This window comes from Gymnoscopelus microlampas, assembly GCF_963454915.1.
Source record: "Gymnoscopelus microlampas genome assembly, chromosome: 6".
In the NCBI taxonomy this organism is placed as follows: domain Eukaryota; kingdom Metazoa; phylum Chordata; class Actinopteri; order Myctophiformes; family Myctophidae; genus Gymnoscopelus; species Gymnoscopelus microlampas.
This window is the reverse complement of record NC_139943.1, coordinates 34,987,323-35,001,997: the sequence shown is the minus strand read 5'-3', so window position 1 is coordinate 35,001,997 and position 14,675 is coordinate 34,987,323. Positions and strand designations below refer to the sequence as shown.

At 41.9% G+C, this 14,675-nt stretch overlaps 1 protein-coding gene across 2 annotated transcripts in view; it reads left to right on the top strand.

Moving 5' to 3' along the window:
• Positions 1–556: 556 nt before the first annotated feature.
• Positions 557–14,675, top strand: part of polg (polymerase (DNA directed), gamma) — a 19,693-nt gene continuing 5,574 nt past the window's right edge. The window contains exons 1-16 of one of the 2 annotated variants that reach the window (XM_084060910.1): positions 557–662; positions 1,687–2,283; positions 3,716–3,911; positions 4,431–4,598; positions 4,767–4,913; positions 5,062–5,141; positions 5,921–6,103; positions 8,519–8,661; positions 10,136–10,259; positions 10,814–11,035; positions 11,519–11,636; positions 12,470–12,544; positions 12,635–12,751; positions 13,356–13,516; positions 13,613–13,666; positions 14,116–14,233. In XM_084060910.1, the coding sequence (XP_083917036.1) occupies positions 1,709–2,283; positions 3,716–3,911; positions 4,431–4,598; positions 4,767–4,913; positions 5,062–5,141; positions 5,921–6,103; positions 8,519–8,661; positions 10,136–10,259; positions 10,814–11,035; positions 11,519–11,636; positions 12,470–12,544; positions 12,635–12,751; positions 13,356–13,516; positions 13,613–13,666; positions 14,116–14,233 (2,481 nt within the window). In that variant the 5' untranslated portion in view covers positions 557–662; positions 1,687–1,708. Of the gene's footprint in view, positions 663–1,686; positions 2,284–3,715; positions 3,912–4,430; positions 4,599–4,766; positions 4,914–5,061; positions 5,142–5,920; positions 6,104–8,518; positions 8,662–10,135; positions 10,260–10,813; positions 11,036–11,518; positions 11,637–12,469; positions 12,545–12,631; positions 12,752–13,355; positions 13,517–13,612; positions 13,667–14,115; positions 14,234–14,675 lie in introns of both variants that reach the window. The other variant, XM_084060909.1, reaches the window with a different exon arrangement.

Sequence of the window (14,675 nt, the reverse complement as noted above, 5' to 3'; positions counted from 1 at the left end):
AAGGGAATTCTAACCATGTCTATGTGCAGGGAAACTACAGTGTTGTTCAAGAGTTGCAGTTGTACACATGCAAATCTAATCTATTACTTTTATCCCTTTAAACGACAGAGTCCTCCTCGTCGCTTGGGGTCGCTGACAGCTCCTCAGTGCGGTGTAGTTGGTTATGTTATGTGATGTGTGAGGCAGTGTTGCCATGTCCGCTTATTATAAGCGGACATGGCAATGGGCTTGTTTCTAAAGTGTAGTTGCTAATTTGGGTTTGTTTCGTAAAGTTTTTAATTATATTTTAAGTAACCAGTGGTTCTCAAATATTTTCATAAATGTTTTGTGCCAGGGAGAATTTGTGTTGTTAGAATGTTTCAAATATATTCGAATTTTACACATTTTATTTCAAAAGTTTTTGAAAATAGCAGATCTACAAGCTCACAACGCGACATGTTGTGAGCTTGTAGATCGGCTATTTTCAAATAGCCAATGTAGGTTTAAAGAGCTCATGTGGCATGGCATTTTTTGCTTCTTTTGGGCTTGTTTTCTAGACCTGGTTGCTTGTTTCTCGCTCAAAATCTGGCAACACTAAGTTTAGGCAGATGGAAGCATGTTTAGATTGGATGCATGTCTCTGAATGACATGTAATGAAAAACATCTCTAAAAAGATACCCCAGGTAAGTTGTGCATGTATTTTTCATCTAGACAAATACTTGACATTTATTGACTTCGATCTTCACCGTTTTCCTTTCCTTGTGTCGTCAGCGTGTCGTTAATTCCATCTGAATCAACTGTGAGTGGTTGTAAACATTACTAGGACAAGCAGGACACATTGTTTAACATGCTGATAGTATTTACATATTGTTCAGTGATTTACTGACTTTAGATTGTAGCAATATGTTCTATGTCAATATGTAACGTCATTTCAACAGCGTTGAGTTGATTAAGACCAGGAAGCAGTGTACTTTTAGAAGCTCAACATTTCTCCACATCTTTGAATATGTATTTATTTTCTAACATATTTTACTCAAATCTTTGCTTCTGGTGGGGGGAGGGGGGACAAATCAAATACATATCATTTTGGGGGTCCTTGACATGAAAAAGTTTGAGAACCACTGATATCATAGCAACATAAGTTTTCCTTTTAAACTTAGGATTTAGAAGACATTTTTTAGAATCGGCCTCAGGTCTTAATGGGTTAATTTATCTCAGTGGTTCTCAAACCTTTATATTTCAAGGACTCAGTTTGATAGGTATTATAGGCCCCTAACTCCCATTTGATACAATATTTGATACAAATATTTATCTCTGGTATCCCAAACTTCACTGTAAAATCCTCAATGTTCATTTAAATCTGGTTCAATTTGTACACTCTCTGAGTTACAGACCCTGAAGGATACATTTGGTTTCTAACTAGCAATCAGTTAGCCGGGGACCCCCCTGGTAGCCCCTCAAGGACCCCTGCATGGGCTCCCTGGACCCCACTTTGAGAATGACTGATTTAGCTGGCTAAAGTTTTGTTATTTTTGTGAATGCTGTCCTGTTTGTTCCAGTGAAGTAGGGATGCAATTATCCATTATTTTCACAGCAATTATTCCAGTGATTAGTTTTTCAATTAATCTTTTCTTTTTTATATATCAACACGAACAATTCTAATAGATTTTTGTGTGAAAATGATGAACTGTTGCGGCCCTATTCCAGTGCCCTAGGTCTTGATGAGGTGATGCTGCATGTGGTACGCAGTCCTCTGCGGAGGACCGTCACTTCAAGACCATGGACGTGGCTCCCCTCCCTCTACTCCACCCAGGCCCACTCTCTCCAGGGACACCGCGGCTCGCCCGAGACCCGCACGAATCCCCTCAACATCCAGATGCTGTCGAGGAACCTCCAGGAGCAGATATTTCGGGGACTGGAGCCTGAATACGGGGAGGAGGAGGTGGAGCGAAGTGTCAGACACCTGAAGCATCACCAGCTGTGGGGGAAGGAGGCTTCTCTTCTGCCAGATGTGGAGCTCAAACTCCCCCACATGTACGGCGAAGACATCGACGGGCACTTCCGCGTCCTGGCCGAGAAACAGAGCCTTCCCTACCTGGAGGCCGCCAGCCAGCTGCAGCAGACGCCGCTGCCTCCGATGCCCCAGGAGTGGGCGTGGGAGGTGGGCTGGACGCGCTACGGGCCGGACGGGGAGGGGCGGCGCGTGGATTTCCCAGAGGAGACGGCCGTGATATTTGATGTGGAAGTGTGCATGACGGAGGGACAGTGTCCCACCCTGGCCGTCGCTGTGTCTCCCACTGCCTGGTGAGAAAGGAAGAGAATGATCTTAAGATGAATATTATGATGTCTAACTGCGTTAGTATGCTGTAAATCCTCAGTGTTAATTACGGATATATTTGATGATATTTGTGCACTCTCAGACTTGCAAATGAAATTAAGGGGCTGCGAGTGATATTTCGGTTGGTTAAACAGAAACGTTTTTTTTTTTTAAGTTAAAGCCCTATATTCTGATAATATTGCTATAGAGTGTTTGTTCATTAACGGGGGACTCCCTATCTCTCCAGCTCTTTAGTAAACAAAACATCAGGTGCGACACCAATTTAATCAGTTACTGCCCACACAGAGTACAAAACACTGATGTTGGCCTACAAAGAAACCAAAGACACCCCTTTACCTTCAAAGCCTGATCCAACCCTACTGTACAACCCCTCCCGCTCACTCAGATCAGCTGACACAGTCAGGGAGGCTGTCAGAACCTTCCCTAAAAACATCCCGGACGACACTCCACACGTTCCGGACTCTTCTCCCATCTGGCTCCCAAACTGTGAAACTCCCCACTCCAATTTTCCGCCGTAATCTGAAGACTCACCTCTTCAGACTCCACCTTAGCCCGTAGCACTTAAGGACCTAGCCTCCTTGACGACCATGCAGTCTTATGCAAAGGTTAAAATATGATTTAGATTACATTGCATGGTATTTAGACAGATGCTAGGTTAATTTGTTTACCGGGCATCCTATAGATTCTATAGTTTCAATGTACAAATTATGTTTTGTTGATATATTCTTAGATGACTGATGCTAGGTTCTTGGTTTACCTATGATCCTAGATTACTGAGGCACTACACTGTCTCTGCATTTGATGTGTGTTTACCTTACGTACTGTAAGTTGCTCTGGATAAAGAGCATCTGCTAAATGCCTAAATTGTAAAATTGTAAATTATAATCAAATTAGGAGCGAGAACCCATTCATCAGTTTCAATTTTATGGTGTTCCAGTGCCAACTCTGTCTTCAATTTGTTTTTGTTTCATCACTTCCAATTTCACTTGTTTATCCTGTATTATCCTGTATGAGTTCTCTTTCCTGATTGTATAAAATTGGTATCCTGACCTGAAAATGAATTTTCTGTTCGCTAAATAGCTGGAGAGACAGGGAGACCCCTGTTTGTGTTTGGTGATTACTGAACTAACACTATAGCAATGCTTACTATGGGAATATGGAGCTGTTTAACCCTTAAAACATCACTCACTTGAGGATTTATTTGACTGTATACTGTATTATTGCCACAATAATTCTCCACTGTCACATATCTTTGACTATTTATCAAGGGTAAAAACATATATTTTACAGGGAACTGTGAAGCATGTTGGAATAAGTGTGTAACTAACAGTACACCAAATGGGATGCGTAGTATGGATGCATGAGAAGAAACGCCTGTGTTTTTCTCACACTCTCTAGGTACTCATGGTGCAGTAAACGTCTCATTGAGGAGAGGTACTCGTGGTCTAGTCAGCTGTCTATGGCTGACCTCATCCCCCTGGAGACTCCTGTGAACTCTGTCCGCCCACCAGGGGGTCAGTGGAAAGAGAGGCTGATAGTGGGTCATAACGTCAGTTTTGACCGGTCCTACATTAAGGAGCAGTATCTACTAAAGGTGAAGGTTCACACAGTGTGAATGTTGAAACACGCTTCTTTATTTGTCCGCCGCTCTTCGTTTGTACGTTTCTTCCCTCGCAATCGTTCCACTCTTTTTCCTCTTTTGTTTATGTAATAGCTGCATGATTCACAGACGCAGCTTGAATGTAATCTAACTTAAAACTGCAATCCGGAACTTATTGTAATGAATAAAAGTTAAACATAATTTTAGCCCATCTATAGAGTATGTTGTTAATAACAATATAACTACATCTACATGGTGGTGGTCTCCCTATTCTTCCACTGGGAAATGTAGACCCTGGTTTCTGTCTGGTAGAACACCTACTGGTTGATAAATAGTACTGCCTGAAGCTCAAAAGCTCATTGTCTTCCCTGGCCAAGGGGAGATTCCATCTTGAATGAGCGGTAGAAATGTGGTCTCCCCCCCGCGTGGGAGAAAAGGGTTTGAATCTGAAACTCAATGGATTGCAGCTTTAAGAGAAAATAGGCTATTCATTTTATTTGTGTTTGCCTGCAGGGTTCTAAGGCACGTTTCCTAGACACCATGAGTCTTCACATGGCCATCTCCGGGCTGACCGGGTTCCAGCGCACGCTGTGGATGGCCAACAAGCTTGGCAAGAGGAGGGGCCTCCAGGAAGTCAAGCAGCACATGAAGAAAGTGGGACAGAGGAGGGAGGGTCCAGCGGTCTGTGTCATTTTTCTCAGAAATCAGTAATAAACGTTTCCGTTTTCCTGTTTATGCTGGAAATGTTAAGATGTTGAACGAAGGGACTTCTTTGCTTTCCGTTTTAACTGAATCTCATGTGTTTGTGTGGTGTGTGTGTGTCTATATACGTATATAATATATATATAGATTGGCTCCTGGGATTGGGTGGATATTAGTAGCATCAACAACCTTGCAGATGTCCATGCGCTGTATGTGGGCGGGGAGCCATTGCAGAAGGAGGCCAGAGAGACGTTTGTGAAGGGAAGCATGACTGATGTCAGGAACAACTTCCAGGTGAGAGGCTTTTGATCAAACCTCTCTCTGTCAGCAACCAACTGGCAATGCCCTAACAACCTTCACTTGCGTGGTCATTTATCGCTATAACACTACACTACATTATCGCAGTCCTCCCAATTAATCACATCTTTTCTGCCCTCCACAGGAGCTTATGCAGTATTGCGCCATGGATGTTCAGGCCACTCATCAAGTCTTTTCAGAACAGCTGCCTCTCTTCATGGAGAGGTCAGTAGACCTCCGACTTAAACCATTAAGACCTGGAACTGTGTCATTTTTAGATTTGAGCTAAAAAGCATTATTTTACACTTTGGGCTATTCAAAAATATAAAATATATACAAGATCTGCTATTTTTGAAAAATCGTGAAAATGTGTGCAAATCTTTGAATATATATATTTTTAAAGCGAACATTTTTAACTCAAATCTTTGCTTCTGGGGGTCCCTGGAACAAAATATTTTGATGGGGGTCGGCGGCCAAATACATATACATTTTGGGGGTCCTTGACATGAAAAAGATTGAGAACCACTGATATAGAAACACACGTTTTTCAGAATACTGTTGAGATTTAGGAGACATGTAGAATCAGCTTCAAGTCTCAATGCACCTTTGACTACACATAAAATCCTCAAGTGTTAATTTCACTTTGAGAGTGTACAAATGTAACCAGAATATTTGTACACACATGTCTAGAGCGCTACGTCCGGGTAGAATGTCTAGGGGTATCTACACAATATTTAGAACAAAAGTGTCCAGAACATTGTAATTAACATTGTCTAGTCTGTCACCCTGTGGATATTTAGAACAAAATAATATATTTTAAATAGTCAATAACAATATCATAAGTGTCCTGTTGGTCCAGAAATAAGGTTAATGAATAATACTGCTCCAATGCAAGGCTGCTGGCGTTTATCTACCTATCTAACCTAAACTATCTACCAAATCATGATGATTTGGTCTATTGCTGAGCCTGCATCAAGTGTAAACCCCGCCTTCCCTCCTATCAGGTGTCCTCATCCGGTGACTTTGGCGGGAATGCTGGAGATGGGTGTCAGCTACCTTCCTGTCAATCAGAGCTGGGGACGGTACCTGGAGGATTCCCAGGACACTTACGAAGAACTCCAGAGAGAGATGAAGAAATCTCTGATGATCCTGGCCGACGACGCCTGCCAACTGCTGCAGGACGACAGGTGACAAATGGCTACTATGTTGTCACTGCAGTGTCACCAGGGGTGCAACGGTTAATCCAACTAATCCATTTAATCCATTATAAAAAACTAATTGATTTGGGGATTTTTCCTAGCCTGGTAAACCCTCCCTCCGGAAATCTCATTTTCATTCGATGTCAGGAAGGAGTCTGGCATGATCGCCCATTCTGCAATATTGGCTGCGGGCTGGAGTTGGGCGGGAGTAATACCGTTGACTGACAACCCCTTCAGCCAATGATCGTTTTTCCCCTTCAGCCAATTGCAGTGGATTTTTACGACCTCCGTCACTAATATGACGCAGCGGGACTTTTGAGACGGCCCAGCCCAAAATAGGTTGCCTTATGCGGATACATGCGTGTCACAGCCCGCCCCTCCCGGTTCTCTGAATTTATATTTTTAAATAGGCTCTGTCATGATTAATTGACCACATATATGAAGTTAAACAACTAAATTCTATCCAAACGATATCTTAATAGTAAATTCCGTGCCTCAAAAAAGAAGTTTGAGACCGTTTGAGACCAACAAAAGTAAGAAGTGAAGGCACTCGCAGAACAACAATGGCTGCCGTTCGTCTTTTTTCGGCGTCACTCAGGCTGCACTCGGCTTCATTCGGGCTCACTCGAACTCGCCACCTGATTGGCCAACGTAAGCTGTCAATCACAGAACGATGAGCGACGACGCTGATAGGCGCGGTTAGGTCCTGATTTCGCTGGAAACTCCCCAATATTGCAGAATGGGCGTTCATGCCAGACTCCTTCCTGACATCGAATGAAAATGAGATTTCCGGAGGGAGGGTTTACCAGGCTAGATTTTTCCCCCGAAAAATAAATATAAAAAATAGCAGATCTACAAGCTCACAACGCATCTTTTGCCCGTTGTGAGCTTATAGATCTGCAATTTTTGCTTTTGTTTGTGCGAAACTGTTGTCAGACTAATCAGTTTAGTCGATAAAAAAAAAAGATTCAATGTTTTTGATACAGTATATATAAAAAAAACACGCCTTCTTGATTACCGGTATTCGATTAATCACAGTAATTGATAGAATAATCACTATGAAATAATGGTATTTGCAGCCCTAATTGTCCCTGCATTGTCACTGCAGTGTGACTGCAGTCTCACTGCATCATAACTGCATTACCATGCCGCTTTCTGGAGGTAATTGGCAGAAAGCAATCGGAGGGCGTCTAGCTGTTGCATATTAAAACTGATACAGCCTACTGAGGTAACAGTATTTACTTCAGTTGTATTATATCATCACTGTCTGGCAGAATTTAACCTTTTATATGTTGTATGCTATACAGTATATCGTTGCTGTCCGGCAGGAACCAGCTAACTCAATTTTTCCGCTTTTGCATTCTTTTCCCCATAAATCAGTGCTATTGAACACCCTTTACATCTGTGTGTTGGTAATATTGAACAAATGAAAAGTATTAAAAAGTGCTTCTGACAAAAGCAGCTAACTTCATTGGATCCTCACACTTTCTGCTAAACCAGCTAACTCCAGCCTCCAGGCTCCACCCCCTTTTGACCTCCAACCTCATTGTGAGCTTGAAGGTCCATTCAGCTGTTCTTATCAATGATGAACAAAACCTCCTAACTCCATTTTTGTTTTGTTTTTTTCATTGCCTGAAAAATGAACATTTTAGAGTTTGCTGGTTCCTGCCGGACAGCAGAGATATGTTATATGCTCTCACAACATGTCGCTATGAGACATGTTGTGTGAGCATTTAACTATTTTCGAAAACTAGAGCTCACATCTAGAGTTCGGGCAGGCAGGCGTAGACTCTGTATATGGAGATCTCTGTATCTGTCAGTCCTTGTCCCATTTATGCACATATATGGAGATCCCTGATGTCATCAGTATATGTCCATATATGGGCATGCCCCCTTTTGTGCCCATATATGGAGCTAACTGATTTGTTTGGTGATGCCATATCACACATTGAGGTTAGACAACAAACTCCATATTTCGGCGTAGCTGCATTAGGAACTCCTTATATGGTTATGGCTGAGTCACAGTAACATGAGCCTGACGACCTGGTCCGCATGCCTGCCCACCGCCCGGTCCTCCCGTAACCCAATTTTAAAACAGGATTGTTGAAATGTTAAAAATCTTATTTGCCTGGCTATAATGACATGCCCAAAACAGATTGAACGTGCTTAAGTCTGTCGGCGGCTTTTATAAATATTTAACCAATGAAATGTCACAAGAGCTTATGACTAAATAATAACTACATTGGATCCAATGAAACGCACAGGTTATTTTTTTCATTTCATGAAAAGTAACGGTTTTGGACATACCTGTACAAGGTATCCGCCTGACAGCAATGATATGTGTGTCGAGGAAAAGGTTTAGTAGATATTTTAAGGTAACAGGCTTAATTCTATTTATGTAAGGTACAAAGAAGACCCCTGGCTTTGGGATCTTGAATGGGACGTACAGGACTTCAAGCAGAAGAAAGTGACCCTCACCAAGAAACAACGCGCCCAAAAAGAGGCTGAGGCATCAGCCTGTACACCTCTTCCAGAATATGAGGAAGGTACGAGTTCAGAACGTTGTACCAGCCTGTTCTTCTGAGTAACATCCTCATGCAAATGACGTCGATGTAAATTATAAACAAATACATAATAATAATAATAATAATAATAAACTTTATTTGTATAGCACCTTTCATGACATGAAATGCAGCGCAAAGTGCTTTACAGAGCAAGAATACAGTTACAGTTACAACCAATTTAACAATAAAGCAAACAAAAAATAAAATAAAATAAAAGCAAAAGCATAAAACATTAAAATAGGCAATACAGTGAGGACTTAAAAATCAACCAAAGAGTCAGCTAAAAGCAAGAGTGAAGAAATAGGTCTTGAGCTGTGCTTTAAAGCTATCGACAGAGGCTGCCTGTTTTAGGTGTAATGGGAGTTTATTCCACACTGTTGGTCCGTAAAAGCAGAATGCTGCTTCACCGTATTTTTTATATGTCATTTTAGGCACCTCGAGTAGGTCAGCACTTGAAGACCTGAGGGTCCGGTTTGGAACATGTCTCTCTAGGCAGTCATAGAGGTAGGAAGGTGCCAGACCATTTAGAGCGTTATAAACTATTAAAAGAATTTTAAAATCAATCCTAAAAACAACCGGGAGCCAGTGTAGTGAAGCTAGAACTGGAGTGATATGTTCTCTCATTCTAGTTTTAGTTAAAATTCTGGCTGCCGCATTTTGAACAAGTTGTAATCTGTCAGTTGTTTTCTTAGGCAGGCCAGAGTAGAGTGCATTGCAGTAATCAAGCCGAGAGAAAACAAAAGCGTGGATCAGCGTTTTTGCGTCGTCTAACGACAGATAGTCTCTAATTCGCGCAATATTTCTAAGATGAAAGAAAGCAATCTTGGTGACATGATTAATGTGTGCATTAAAATTCAATTCAGAGTCGATAATAACCCCCAGGTTCTTTACTGTGGTGTTACTTTCTACAGCCAGGTTACCAAGTCTACTTATTATTGATTCTCTCTGCTCACTGGAGCCAATTATGAGAATTTCTGTTTTATCCTCATTTAGCTTAAGAAAGTTCTCACTCATCCAGCATTTTATACTGGACAGACAGGTCAACAATGGGTCTAGAGCGCAGGGGTCGTCTGGAGCTACCGAAAGATACAGCTGGGTATCATCAGCATAGAAATGGAAGTTCACTCCGTGATCGGCGATGAGTTCTCCCAGTGGTAGTATATACAGGGAGAACAATAAGGGACCCAGAATTGAGCCCTGTGGAATACCAGAACAGATGTCATGTTTGTCTGAGTCAAAATTAGCTAGGCTGACAAAATAGCTTCTGCCTGTTAGGTAAGAGTAAAACCAAGACAAGGCTGTGCCTGACAAACCAATCCAGTACTCCATGCGTTGTAGTAGAAGTTTGTGATCAATCGTGTCAAAAGCAGCGGTTAAGTCAAGGAGTAGGAGAACAGATATATTTTTGTTGTCAGCGGACACCCTAGAAACACGGTTTTTCTTTGTGTTCCTTAAGACTCAGGTCCACCTTCTGAAGAGGAGATGGCAGGCCCCTGCCCCCACAGGGCAGCTCTGGAGAGGCTGAAGGAGACTGTGAACCAGCTGCCCAAGAGAAGGCAACACCTACCTGGTCATCCCGGGTAAAGCTCTCTGCCAATCACCCCCAGGAGTCTTCCTGTGGCATTTGATCTAGTTCAGCCATGATGAGCCATGATGCTTTTGTGTGACGATGTAGTATGATCAAGTAGGGCATTAGTTTATGAAAAAACACAAAAAGTAAAAGATATGAGACGAGAGGTTTCTGCCCGACAACAACGATATGTTAAGTGGTCCGATGGGTGGACCGCAAAGTTTTTCAAGTGGGCCCTGATCCAGAAAAGGTTGGGAACCACTGAAATTCTATTTCCTTTCTAACAGCATCAGTGCTGCGCAATATGGCATACAAGTCACATGACATAGTAACATAGTAAACGTCCTTCACCACATGAACCCCACAGTATATTCAGCAGCACTGTTCTGGGCATGTTATAATAGGCAAGCATTTGGTGAAAATAGGTGAATAGTCGGCAAAAGCACAAACATTTGAATTTAAATACTCAATTCAACAACATCTATCATGTTTGTATTTACTGATATTGGTGAATTATTTGTATTCGCTGAAACCCTCCCTCTTTTGTCATGGTGCTGCCATCAGGTGGTATCGTAAGCTGTGTGAGAGGATGTCTGCGAACAGCTGGTCACCTGGAGCCAGCTTGATCAGTCTGCAGATGAGAGTGACCCCTAAACTAATGGGTCTCACATGGGACGGCTTCCCCCTGCAATACTCAGAGAAGCACGGCTGGGGCTACCTGGTCCCTGGACGAAGGGACAACCTGGACTCCCAGAGCCACAACCCAGGGCCTGTGTGTCCGCACAGGTACCGGATTTAAAAAAAAGTGTTAAATAGCTCTATATTCCGAAGTAATCATTACTATTGAGTGTTTGTTCAGTAACAGGGGTCTTCCTGTCTCTACAGCTCTTTGGTCAACAAAAAGTACATTTTCAGTTCGGGATACCAATATAATTCAATCAGGAGAGAGAACTTAGATAGGATAAATAAGTGACATTGGAAGTGATGAAACCAAAACAAATCAGCAGACAAAATTGGAACACTATAGAATTGATGCTGAGAAATGAGTTCTCTCTCCTGATTGGATGGAATAATAAAATCAGTTTTTATTAAAGAACTGGAGAGACAGGGAGACACCTGTTACTGAACAAACACTATAGCAGTGACTACTAGCAGATAGAGCTATATTATATAGAACATTTCTTAACCCGATCTAAAATAAATGAACACCTAGGAGTTCACCGTGTATGCTCAATCTATGTAAACTTGAAATACTGTTGTGTCCCGCAGAGTAATTGAGAGCCTGTACAAAGATTACTGTGAGGAGAGAGGCAAAGAGAAGCCTGCGGTCCTGGACAGCGACCTCACAGAGGAGCTCATGTTGACAGACAGCACAGTGTGGCAGACGGTACAGTACAGGAGAGATTGTTTAAAGCTTTACTATGTAACTTTCCTCTTCTACCCCGGATTTGAACCCGATTTCCTGTGCAATTGCTGAACTTTTTACCATGGAGCTAATAGAGCCTGCCTGCTTGCTCAGGGGATAAATTTAATCTTGACCTTCAGGTCAAAATTCCTGTCAGATCCTGTGTCTAGGTGAAACACAACATTTGACACGATCTAAATGTCTCTATAGACGAGCAGGGAGACAAAATACAACCTCTCCAATTGTGTAAGTTATATTGTATTAACATACTCTACCATACAGATTGGACAAAATTGAAATATATTCATTAAAAAAAAGTTACATAGTGCCGCTTTAAGTAGTAGAACAGGAGAGGCAGTGTGTTAATGCTAAATAGCACCGCCGTCATCGCAGGCTACCGGCCACAGGGCAAGTGCAGTAAATCATCAAAGCTGTGATCCAATTTACACACAACCTCGTGTTCCATTACGTTTATACATCAGCTTTTATACCTCTCTGATTCGATATTGTCAATTAAAAACACTGAGATATCTGGTTTCATTCAGCTCAATTTGTGTTGCTAAGCAACTCTTAGCCGTGACGTTGTAGCAAATATAACATGGCAATCATAGTGCTTGATGAGAAAAGAATGTCCTCATTGTTATCGCATTAATTCTTAAGATTCAATCTTAACCATAGTGTCCCCTTACTCCCCTAGTGGTGGGGGCATGTAAAACGCCAGCGTTCATTGACCTGCACTTGGAAGTGACACATTTGTGTTGGTTAGTGTTGTGTGTGTGTGAAAAAGAGTTATAATTTCATAAATTCATCTTTAGGTCGAGGAGTTGAGCCGCCTGGAGAGTATGGCAGAGGAGGACGGAGCTATAGTGATGAAAACGAAGAACAATGCGGTGAGAAAGACTTACGGTATCTTATTACATAGATAATAATATTATTACTTGAAGATGTCCGTATTATTATTTTGTATTCTTCATCAGCAGAAGTCCCAAGATCTGGATGATCTTCCGGAGGAGAAGAAGTGCTCGTATCACCATGGAAACGGCCCTTACAATGACGTTGATATTCCTGGCTGCTGGTTTTTCAAACTTCCTCATAAGGTGCGTGCATTTTCTTTGTATGTTTTATTATATATTAACAATGTCCTGCCTAATTACACAGTAAAATGCTCTGTGTTAATTTACCCATTTGTAACTCTGTACACTGATTGTGTACAAATGTAATCCAAAGTTTGTTGCATTTGTTCACTCGTAGTTAACAGTAACACACACCATTTTGCAGTGTAAATGCGGCCTCACCTTGATTGCATGAAATACAAATCACCTGCTGCTAGTCTCTCAAGCCAGACGACAACTAATCCACAATCTTCGAATGCTACATAGAGTTAAAGGTGCAGAAAGGAAGTTGTCATTTCCGTTCACAAAAATGCATTTTAAAATATCTTTTGAATATATTTCTGAATTTCCATTTCTGCTAAGCAGCAACGTACTGTAGATATGCTTTGACTGCTTGGATTCACAGAAGGACATATTTAATACATGACTGCAAATAACAAAACGGAAGTGGGGGGAGGCAGACGTCCGCTTCACAGCTTTGAATGTTTTCAGAGCTTCCGATGTACAGACTGTATTGGCAGAAGCATTTGAAAACTGTGTGTCTGTCTTGAGAGACTAATGGCCCGCTAACGGAACATTTGTATGGCAGGACGGTAATGACAACAACGTAGGCAGTCCTTTCTCCAAGGACTTCTTAGCGAAGATGGAGGACGGTACGTTGAGAGCAGGGAGGGGTGAAACCAACTCCACACGCGCTCTGGAGATCAACAAGATGATCTCCTTCTGGAGGAACGCCCATAAACGCATCAGGTAGCCAGTAGATTTCAATGTCAATGTTATACTGATAATCATCATAGTGTTATTCCCGTTTATGAACGAAATGAATTCTTATCTTGTTTCTGTCAGCTCTCAGAAGGTGGTGTGGCTGAGAAAGGGAGAGCTTCCTCGCATTGTCAGCAGGTCTGGACAACCATCAGCTCCTTATTTCTCTGAATACACACCTGCACCTGCTGCTGACTTATGTACTGTATACTATGTCACGTTAAATGTAGGAAAACTGGACAGTTTTGAGCAGAACCAGATTTGTCCCTTACGAAAAATTAAGCCTTTATTTGAAAGTCATAGTGGAGGGAGAAAGTAAATTGCAGAAGCGAGATTGGAAAGGACATGCAGCTAGGACTAAGCCTTACTGGTATGCACTCTAAAAGGCCAGCCACCATGGCACTCTGGATAAAGGGATTTTATCATTCTTCGGAACAAGAGAGAACTGTTTAACAAGAAGTTAGATACTTCTCTTGTTGGCAAAAGTCAATACACATTTATGATTTTCCTACATTTACCGTAATATATGCATACTAGAGTATAATTTGACAACCGTTTAGACTTAAAATTCTGTTCATGTCTTACAGGAATGAAGAGTTTGATGAGGAGGGTCAGTACGGTGCCATATTACCCCAGGTGATCACTGCAGGAACGGTGACACGTAGAGCTGTGGAGCCAACATGGCTGACTGCCAGTAACGCACGGGTAGGAGACCAGGGCAGCACGCACAACACACACACACACACACACACACACACACAAAATAACATGTTAATAACATGTTTGGAAACAGATTAGCCTCTAGCTAAATCCGGCATGTTTACATAAAATCATGTGCAGATGATTAATTTCTCGTTCATGTATTGAATGTTCATTCCAAATAAACAAATAAAGGGAAGTAAAGTTAACCCTGGCATCCACATTTTGGCTATGTCATTATATCAAAACAATTTTGGATTATTATTGTCTCCGCCAGGCCGAAGGCATGGTGGAGAGTATGTTTTCGTTCCCGTCACGCTGTGTCCCCCCCCCCCCCCTAGCCAAGCTAACATTGGTCAAGCTTCACGTGACATGTGACAATATGTTGTCACCAATGCTTTTGATTGGCTAGCGAGACGCATGACGAAATAAAATCCTATAAATAGGT